Source organism: Mustelus asterias, chromosome 14 (genome assembly GCF_964213995.1).
Source record: "Mustelus asterias chromosome 14, sMusAst1.hap1.1, whole genome shotgun sequence".
Lineage (NCBI taxonomy): Eukaryota > Metazoa > Chordata > Chondrichthyes > Carcharhiniformes > Triakidae > Mustelus > Mustelus asterias.
This window is the reverse complement of record NC_135814.1, coordinates 8,533,451-8,543,781: the sequence shown is the minus strand read 5'-3', so window position 1 is coordinate 8,543,781 and position 10,331 is coordinate 8,533,451. Positions and strand designations below refer to the sequence as shown.

Below are 10,331 nucleotides of genomic sequence, written 5' to 3'. Positions count from 1 at the left end.
CAGAACTGGACACAACACTCCAATTGAGTCTGAACCGGATATGGGTTAAACATAACTTCTTTGCTTTTGTACTCTCGGCCCCAATAGATATAGCCTAGGATGCCATTTGTTTTATTAATTTTGCTCTAAATCTGTCCAGACACCTCCAATGACTTATGCACATACACACCCCGCACAGACCCTGCTGCTCTTGCAACCCTTTTAGAGTTGTCCCCTTTACGTCTCCATGTTCTTCCTATCAAATTGAATCATTTCACATTTCTCTGCATTAAACCTCATCTGCTGCCTCTCTGCCCATCCCACCAATCTATCTATGTTCGTTTGAAGTTCCACACTAACCCGCTCACGGTTCACAATGCTTCCAAGTTTTGTATCTAATGCAAATTTGGAAATCTTGCCCCGTACACCAAGGTCCAACTCATTAATATGTATCAAGAGGGGCAGATGTCCTAACTCCGACCCCTGGGGAACTCTATTGGAAACATTCCTCTGGTCTGAGAAACATGTTGACCCCATCTCTCTGTTTCCTTTCACTCAGCTAATTACATATCCGTGGGGAAGAGGGGAATTGGGAGGGGGGGGGGAATTTTACTGCCCCTCCGATCGGCTGGACTTTCCAGTCCCGCCAAGGTCAATGAACTGGCTCAGCACATTTTACAGACCAGCCCCGATTGCAATGAGGCTGTCAAATCCCACCCCAAGTTGCAACTGTTCTTTTCATACCATGAGCTGTAACTTTACTCACAAGTTTGTGGCACTTCATCAACTGCCATTTGGAAATCCATGTACACCATGTCAATAGCATTACATTCATCGACTCTCTCTGTTACCTCATCAACAAACTCCAGCAGACATGACTTGACAGTAACAAATCCATGGGCCTTTCCCTAATTAACCCACATTTGTCCATGCAACTGTTAATTTTGTCCCGAGTAATCATTGTTATTGCTTAACACCCTGTCGATTTTGCCTCCTCCTGCCCCCCCAAAGTAGTGGTGAGATTAAGCTTCAACTCCTGGAAACTCCAGGGAATTCTGGATGTTGGCAACCTTGTTTGGAAGAATGAGGATCTGTGCCTTCCCAACCTTTTTGCTCCTAACACTCCACCCCTTTCAGTAACCCCCTTCCTGTGGCTTTACTTGGGGGCGGTGGTGAGGTGGACCCGATTTCTCACTGGGTTCAGGCCCTGCTGTAAGTTGCGTTGATCATGATATTCGGAAGCGCGTTGCGCCTCTTCCGCCATGAGCCCAGGTCCCGCGAGTAGCGCTTGATCAGCCTGAACCAGTGGCGGGTCCGGTGCTTGTCAGCGTCTCGGAAGACGAACGCCTCCTTGCGGATGTCCAACAACTCGAAGGTGTCGTCGCAGTCCGGGTCCGAGGAGACCACGCAGTTGCTGAGGTGGATGGGGCGACGGAACAAGGCGAATTTGCCGCCGCTCTTGTCCCGGATCAGTACCAACGCGGCGTCCCGCACCGGCGGCAGTTCCCACCCGCGCTCGCCAGCCGTCCCTTCCTGGCCCGGCTCAGCCTCCCGCCCCACGTTGACCATCAGGAGCACCTGGAGTGTTTGGAATTTGAGCGACCTGCTTCCCTTCTTGGTCCACTGCCCGTCGCTGGGCTGCGCGGACTGCAGCGTCCCCTCCATAGGGAACCGCGTGTCCTCCCGAGGCCAGCCCACTGCCTTGATGGCGATCTCCCTCATCTCGATGTTGACAACCTCCCGGTTGCGCCGGCTGTCACGGCGGAAGGACCGCAGTGACCAGGGCGGGGCGCCCTCTTGCTTGGTTTTCATGTTGATGTGCTCCAGGTGGGACTCCACCCTGCTCTTGGCCTCCCGCAGGCTGCAGTGGTCTGGGTGGTACTCTGGCGTGGAGTTGCTGATCCGGCTGAGGAGAAGGGGGTACTTAGTGACCCGTTGCAGTGGAGCCATCAAGAACGACCGCAGATTCATGCGACGGAGCGCAGTGTTGTCATTCTGCGACACGTCCAGGAAGATCCTGGAAGAAAGCAAGAGAACACGTGGTTAACCCAGAGCCAAGTTCCTTAAACAGCACTGACTAGTATAATCGACTCACTGACCAGTATAACTGACTCACTGACTAGTATAATCGACTCACTGACGTGTATAACTGACTCACTGACTAGTATAACCAACTCACTGACTAGTATAACCAACTCACTGACTAGTATAACTGACTCACTGACTGGTATAATCGACTCACTGCCTAGTATAACTGACTCACTGACTAGTTCAATAGCCTGGAAGAGAGAGAGAGGCAGGGACAAAGCTGAGACAAGATCACAAGCAAATTGAACTGGAGCACAACTTATTCTTTAAGCTTTGCGTACTAGTCTTATTTAATTGGGGAGTTAGGAGAAGAAATTAGAACCAGACCTTTCAGGAGTAAAATTAGGAAAGAGTCTTACACACCAAAGGTGATGGAAGTTTGGAAATCCCTTCCCCAAATGGCAATTGTTAATTTCAAATCAGAGATTGATAGTTTTGTTAACCAGCGGTATTCAGGGATATGGTATTATGGAGTTATGTTGCAGATCAGCCATGATCTCATTGGATGGTGGAACAAGCTTAAAGGATGTACTGTAAATCATGGTGTATAAGTCAATCCGATGTATAAAATGACCCAATTTTTCTGGCCCCAAAACTCATGATTTTTCACGTCGTCAGCATATAAGTCGACCCCGCTTTTCAACTATGACAGGCTATGACAGATCCCAGTTTTCTGCCCATATCCCTGTAAATTAGTCTTCATCAAACACTTGCCCAAGGCATTGAAATTGGAAAGTTCAAGGCTGAGTTTGATAAATCCTTGTTAGATAAGTGTGTGAGGCAAATCAGAACAAAGGTAAGTAAATCGAGTTGAGGAAGTTGACCCACTGAATGATGGAACCGGCTCAAGGAGCTGAGGGCTTACTCCTGAGTTCCACTGTTTCTATGAAAATAGAAACGGGTTTCACAGAGCGGTGTGAGGTGGTGATGGGATTTCTACCTGAGGAGTTCCTTCTCTTTCTCCAGTGTGTTGAGCATGTTGATGGAGGTAGACTGGTGGATGCAGTAAGTCTGAAATGCAGGCAGCATATTAACAAACTCGAGGAACATCTCACCAATGCACACCGTTAGAAAGTCCTCATCATCCTGGCAGTACATTAAAAAGAAAGGAAGATTAGAAGATGTCATTGACAATGGTGCTTTTTACATAGTCAAATGTCCCAAGGGTTTCACAGGAGTATTTTCTAGACAAACTTTACACCTGTGATGATACTGTACCTTTACAAAATGTTTTTTTAAATGCAGTTTGTAAGCCACCTTCCGTTTTTGCTGTGGCACCGACTGCCTGCTTAGAAGTCCTTTTATTGCTGCTTAAATGGTTTAAATGGGGTTTTGTGTATTTTTACTCTGGGTCTAATGCATTTTCTGGGATTTTACAACCTTTTGAATTGTTGGAGGAAGAATGATTGACAGGTCAGGTGACAGGAGCACTTTCACTTTCAGTTTGGGCTGCTGGCTGCTGTTTTAATTAGAAAGCATCCTTTCTGGTTGTATCACAGCTTGGTATGGCTCCTGCTCTGCCCAAGACCACAAGGAACTACAAAGGGTCGTGAATGTAGCCCAATCCGTCATGCAAACCAACCTCCCATCCATTGACTCTGTCTACACTTCCCGCTGCCTCGGAAAAGCAGCCAGCATAATTAAGGACCACACGCACCCCGGACATTCTCTCTTCCACCTTCTTCCGTTGGGAAAAAGATACTAAAGTCTGAGGTCACGTACCAACCGACTCAAGAACAGCTTCTTCTCTGCTGCTGTCAGACTTTTGAATGGAGCTACCTCGCATTAGGGTGATCTTTCTCGACACCCTAGCTATGACTGTAACACTACATTCTGCACCCTCTCCTTTCCTTCTCTATGAACGGTATGCTTTGTCTGTATAGTGCGCAAGAAACAATACTTTTCACTGTACACTAATACATGTGACAATAATAAATCAAATCAAAACAAAAGGTGTTTTACTTCAGGCTGGATGCAGTGTTCTGTCTCTCTCTCCCTGGTGTTTTGATGTGGAGTTGCTGGCGTTGGACTGGGGTTGGCACAGTAAGAAGTCTCACCACACCAGGTTAAAGTCCAACAGGTTTATTTGGTAGCACGAGCTTTCGGAGCACTGCTCCTTCCTCAGGTGAGTGCATTCGCAGCGCTCTGAAAGCTCGTGCTACCAAATAAACCTGTTGGACTTTAACCTGGTGTTGTGAGACTACTTACTGGTGTTTTGAGAAGCTGTTCTGACTTCAAGCTTGTCTGTGTGTAGGTCAAGAAAGCTGCAGAATCCAACAGCATCACATGAGCATACTTGTTTTCTGTGTTAAACCTGTGGCAAGTATGTTTGTTTCTGGGATTTGTTTATTTGGAACAGTATTTAGCTGTTAAGTTTTTTACAATAACATGGTTGTTTTTTTTCTTGTTTGTAATTGGTAAAAGTTATAGCTAATTTTCCTTACTCAATGTTAACTCTTAAATAAACTTTGTTTGATAAAAGCTCCCTAGTGGGTCCTTTGAATCATACCTGAAGTGAAGCATCTCATGCTCACCCTAGCCAAATTCAAAGTGCAAAACGTATTATCCAGACGGACTTCATATAAAACACTTTGGAGTTTCTGACCTGGATTATAACACACTGAGCCACAGAATGGGATAACCAAAAGAGAAAATGCTGGAAAATCTCAGCAGGTCTGGCAGCATCTGTAAGGAGAGAAAAGAGCTGACCTTTCGAGTCCGGACGACCCTTTGTCAAAGCTAAAAGGCATAGAAATATTACAACTATCTCGGTCAAAGGCGTAGGTTTTAACAGGCATCCCACGTGAGAAAAGAGAGTTATAGGCGGCTTAGGGAGGGAATTTCAAAGCTTCGGGTCTCATGAGTTGAAGACAGAGTTGCCAATGGTGGAGTGATTAATATCATTGATGTGCAATGTTGGAGGAAGACAGATTTCTCAGAGGCTGCAGGGGATTATGGAGATGGAGAGGAGGGTGATGCGGCCATGGAGGGATTTAAAAACAGGGATGAGAATTTTAGAATCGGGGGTGTTACCAGGTAGGATTTTAGGTCAGACAAGGACATTGGCACAGTGGGTAGCCTCCCTGCCTCTGAGCTGGATAGAAGCTCCGGGTTCGAGTCCAACTCCAGGACTTGATGGCCAAGGAAGGTGCATTCATAACGCAGTCAAATGGGTTGAGTGTCAACCTGCGAATCCTTTCAAACCAATGGCTGGTGGTAAGAGTGGGAGAGATTCCTGGTCAGCCACACTTGATGAGGAGTGGCACCCCTTCAAGCTATAAGCCTCTGGCGACAGATTAACAGCTTGTTTCAGGAATTACTAGTTATGGAAACAGACAAAAATCTGCCTTAGTGAGCCATGAGGTGCAGGAAGAGAATTGGAATGGAAGGATAGTGGGGTGGTGGTTGAATGAGACTTAGTGTGAGTAAGGGCCAGCCTTCTGGATAGGCTGAAGATTACAGAGAGTGCAAAGTGAACTCTAATGTTATCTTCGGAGTCTCTTGCGGAGTTGCTGAACAACACTGACGTGCAATTCCACCACCCGCTGGTAAGTCCCTGAAAGTGGCCCTTGTCCACTTGTCAGCCTTTGTGGTGAGAGTTGTCAGGGAGCGCCACAACCAAGGCAAGGCTCTGTCCTCCATTTGTGCACATACAGGCAATGCTTCCTGCTGGCAATCGCTGGGGGATATTTGTTTTACCCCCTCCTCTAATTTGGAGACCTAGGAGTCACTTTGAGGACATCCTCCCCTACTGCTGGGATCAGCCATGTTGAGTGAGGGATCTAAGCTGGGACCCTTCAGTTCTATACTGTTCAGTTTCTGGGGTCGGACAGAGAGAGGATTTTTAAAATTCATTCTTGGGACATGGGTGTCACTGGCTGGCCAGCATTTATTGCCCATCCCTACCTGCCTGAGGGCAGTTGAGAGTCAACTACACTGCTGTGGCTCTGGAGTCACAGACTGTAGGCCAGACCCGGTAAGGACGGCAGATTTCCTTCCCTAAAGGACATTAGTGAACCAGATGGGTTTTTCTGACAATCGACAATGGTTTCATGGTCACCAGTAGATTCTTAATTCCAGACATTTTTTACTGAATTCAAATTTCACCATCTGCCGTGGTGGGATTCAAACCCAGGTCCCCAGAACATTGGCTGAGTTTCTGGATTAATAGTCTAGCAATAATACCACCAGGTCCTCGCCTCCCCTTTCCCATGTCCCCTTTTCTTCTTGCTCTGCCTCTTTTGATATAGTTTGACCTGATACCCGTGACAGAGGCATCTCTGATTAATTCCTCAGTGTTTTGGGCGGCTGTTACAGCCTTGCAGTTGCAGGCCCTGCCAAGTGCTCGCAACGCATGCAGGAATTGATCGCCCGATTCTCCTGGCTGTTGTCTGCGAGTAGTCAGAAGATGTCTGGCGTAGATTACATTAGTCTGTTTATTGTACTGGCCTTTTAAAAGTTCGATCGCATCCTCGTAAGTTTCAGCGTCTCTAATCATCGAGAATACTTGATCGCTTACCCGGGCGTGGAGCACGTGGAGCTTGTCGGTTTCGGTCCGGACGATGGAGGCGGAGGTGGTGAGGAAAGTTTCGAAACATCGCAGCCGGTGATCGAAGCTGATAGAGGCTCCTACGGCTTGAGGATCCAATTCTAATCTATCGGGTTTTAGTATCTGCTCCATCCCAAAACTTTTTGCGAATAAAATTGATGCACTATCAATCAAGCAAAGACTAGTTTGTATGCAAGAACTTTTATTTGCAAAAGACTTGGAGCACACCCATGCTGATGAACTAGTCCCGAGACTGAGGCAGGGAGGTTGGGCTCAGTCACCTTTATACCTGGACCGGGGGGGAGGAGTCTCAGGCAGGGCCGGCAGGGGCATGTCCAGGCATGTCACACACACACACACACACACACACAGGCAATAAGCTTAACAGTGGCTTACCGCATCTTGTTTTGCGCAAATTGACAGTCAAGCTTCCTAAATTCCGACAATAACTACACTGCAAAAGTTCTTCACTGGTTGTAAAGTGCTTTGAGATGTTGAGAAAGGTGCTATTTAAATGTACAATCTTTCTAAGTCTCCCTTGAGCTGTTTGAGAGATATTATTTGAATGTTTTGACATAGCTCCCTGGCTCACCTGATCAAACGCTTGCTCGGTAGAGTCATGCAGCCTTTCCAGAAATTTCTCGTTGACCTCGATGAGTTCCTGTATGTTACTGAAGATCACAGTGAGCTGTTCTGGAGTCAGGAGTCCAGCCGCCTGCATGGGGAGGTAGAACTCTTCTTTGATGATGCGAAGATCCTCACCGTAGCTGGACTCAGTGTTGACAAACTCCAGAATGGCTTCTTTGCGCTCTGTCCTACGCTTGGCGCACTGGCCACAGAGGTTTTCCAGTCTCTTCGCCGCACCCCTCGGCTCTGCCTCCGAGAGGTCTCTCTCCCCGCAGTCAACGCAGGGTCGGTGAGCCACCCACGCCTGCACTGAGCGCGCCGACTCCCCCACCCGGCTTCTCCATTTCTTGGCCATGGCTGGCCCAATACCACTGTCTGCTCTCTCCACTTCAGCCGCTTTGCTCTTCCTCCCCTGCTCAACCTCCTCTTCCTCCTTCTCTTCATTCCTGTCGTTTAGTCCCACCACCCCACTGTCCGTACTGAGGTTGCTCCAGCGATGCTTCGATCTGTGGCTGGAGCCCGGTCCCAGGTGGCCGTCTCCTGGCTTTGAGCTCAGAGAGGTTTCAGCTGTCCGACTGGATGGGTTGCAAAGTGGATCTGTGTGTCAGAGGTCAGAAAATCATAACCCTTATTAGATTTCGCCATGCGCTGGAACAGAATGAAGCAGAGAAGCAATTTCTGATCATTGACACTGTGGTACCAGAGCTGGGGAAACCAACAGAGCAACATCGCACATAGTGAGGGGATAGTAACACGCACTGTTAGAGGATAGTCATACACACTGTTAGAGAATATTAACACACACTGTTAGGGGATAGTAACACACACTGTTAGGGGATAGTAACACACACTGTTAGGGGATAGTAACACACACTGTTAGGGGATAGTAACACACACTGTTAGGGGATAATAACACACACTGTTTGGGGATAGTATACACACTGTTAGGGGATAGTAATACACACTGTTAGAGGATATTAAGTTAAGTTTATTTATTAGTCACAAGAATCTTACATTAACACTGCAATGAAGTTACTGTGAAAATCCCCAAGTCGCCACACTCCAGTGCCTGTTCGGGTACACTGAGGGAGAATTTAGCACGGCCAATGCACCTAACCTGCACATCTTTGGACTGTGGGAGGAAACCGGAGCACCCGGAGGAAACCCACGCAGACACGGGGAGAACGTGCAGACTCCGCACAGACAGTGACCCAAGCCGGGAATTGAACCCCATTCCCTGCTGTGAGGCAGCAGTGCTAACCACTGTGCCATGTACAGCACACACTGTTAGGAGATAGTAACACACACTATTAGGGGATAGTAACAGAACAGCATCAGGTGATATTAACACACAACTTCAGGAAATATTAACACATATTGTCAGGAGAATCTAACACACACTGTTGGGGGGTGACAACACACACTGTTGGAGAATATTAACACACAACATCAAGAGATATTAATACGCTCTGTCAGAAGATATTAACACATAACATTCTGGGAAATTAACGCACTCCATGGAATCCCTACAATGCAGAAAGAGGCCATTCAGCCCATCGAGTCTGCACTGACTTTCCAAAAGAGCGTCCGAACAGGACCACCCCTCCCCCTATCCCATACCCTCACGCATTTACCACGGCTAATCCATCTAACCTGCACATCTTTGGACTGTGGGAGGAAACCGGAGCACCCGGAGGAAACCCATGCAGACACGAGGAGAACGTGCAGACTCCGCACAGACAGTGACCCAAGGACAGAATCGAACCTGGGGGAGCCTGACGATCTGAGGCAGCAGTGCCACCTTCATGACATACTAACATGCACCGTCATATGATAGTAACATACATCGACATGGAATAGCGTGTGGAGTTTGCATGTTCTCCCCATGTCTGCATGGGTTTCTTCCGGGTGCTCCGGCTTCCTCCCACAGTCCGAAGATATGCATGGTTACATGGTATTATCGAATGTTAACACAGACTGTTAATTGGATCCTTGTACGTGATAGCATTAAATTGGAAATGTGAAGTTGAGTGCCAGTTAAATGATAACTAAATACCCAGGGGATGAATCTACTGGTAAGTACTCATTCTTCATGGTAATTACTCCGACTGTCATGGTCTCTAAATATCAGTTCAAAATCCTTTCAGTCTTTCACTTCGGTAAACTTCAGAAGGGAAAGAGGACAGACATTAAAGTTAGACGCAGGATCACATCTGCCAGTCCACACAGAAGAATCCCTCCTGTACCGGGCAATCTCTGGTACCTCGAAAATTAAGAAATATGAACTGGAGTTGGCCACACGGCCGCTTATGCCTTCTCCGTCAATCAATAAGATCATCGCTGACCTTCTAATCAACTCCACTTCCCTGCCCTATCTTATAGAATCCCTACAGTGCAGAAGGAGGCCATTCGGCCCATCGCGTCTGCACTGACAACAATCCCACCCAGATGTAGCCCCTTTTCTGCCTGACATTGGCAAACTCAGCACAAAGCAGGGATTGTACTTTGGACTGTTCTGTGTCACTGAGGCCCTGCTTGTGGTGGCCTTCTGATGTACATTCACTATTGTCCGCCTCACTGGAAAAGCTGGCAATCAGGGCTTGAGGAACCAAGAGATTCCTTGTTTTCCCCTACCCCACCTGGTCCCTCATCTCTCTCCACAGGCTCAGTGATGCAGAAATTGCATGATCGCAGAACTCTGAAACAGTTCCTTGGTAGTGCAGAATTTGAATGTCGCTGAAGCTTTTTGCCTTGCACTCATCAGGACAAACACAAGAATGCCAAATTTCAAACCATCACAACAATTTATGCTGCAGGATAGAAGGATGCTGATTGGTTGGCAAGTCGGCTCTGATTGACCAAGATGTGGAGATGCTGGCGTTGGACTGGGATGGGCACAGTAAGAAGTCTCACAACACCAGGTTAAAGTCCAACAGGTTTACCTGTTATCACGAGCTTTTGGAGCACTGCTCCTTCATTAGGTGGGTGTCTTGACTCACCTGATACTCCCCTGACTCACCTGAAAGCTCGTGATAACAAATACGGTAGCACAGTGGTTAGCACTGCTGCCTCACAGCACCAAGGACCC

At 47.5% G+C, this 10,331-nt stretch overlaps 1 protein-coding gene across 1 annotated transcript in view; it reads right to left on the bottom strand.

The window, feature by feature from the left end:
* Nucleotides 1-10,331, bottom strand: part of arhgef49 (Rho guanine nucleotide exchange factor 49) — a 30,566-nt gene continuing 20,235 nt past the window's right edge. The window contains 3 exon segments of the mRNA XM_078229295.1: nt 1-1,996; nt 3,008-3,153; nt 7,209-7,783. Coding sequence (XP_078085421.1) covers nt 1,180-1,996; nt 3,008-3,153; nt 7,209-7,783 — 1,538 coding nt within the window. The 3' untranslated portion in view covers nt 1-1,179.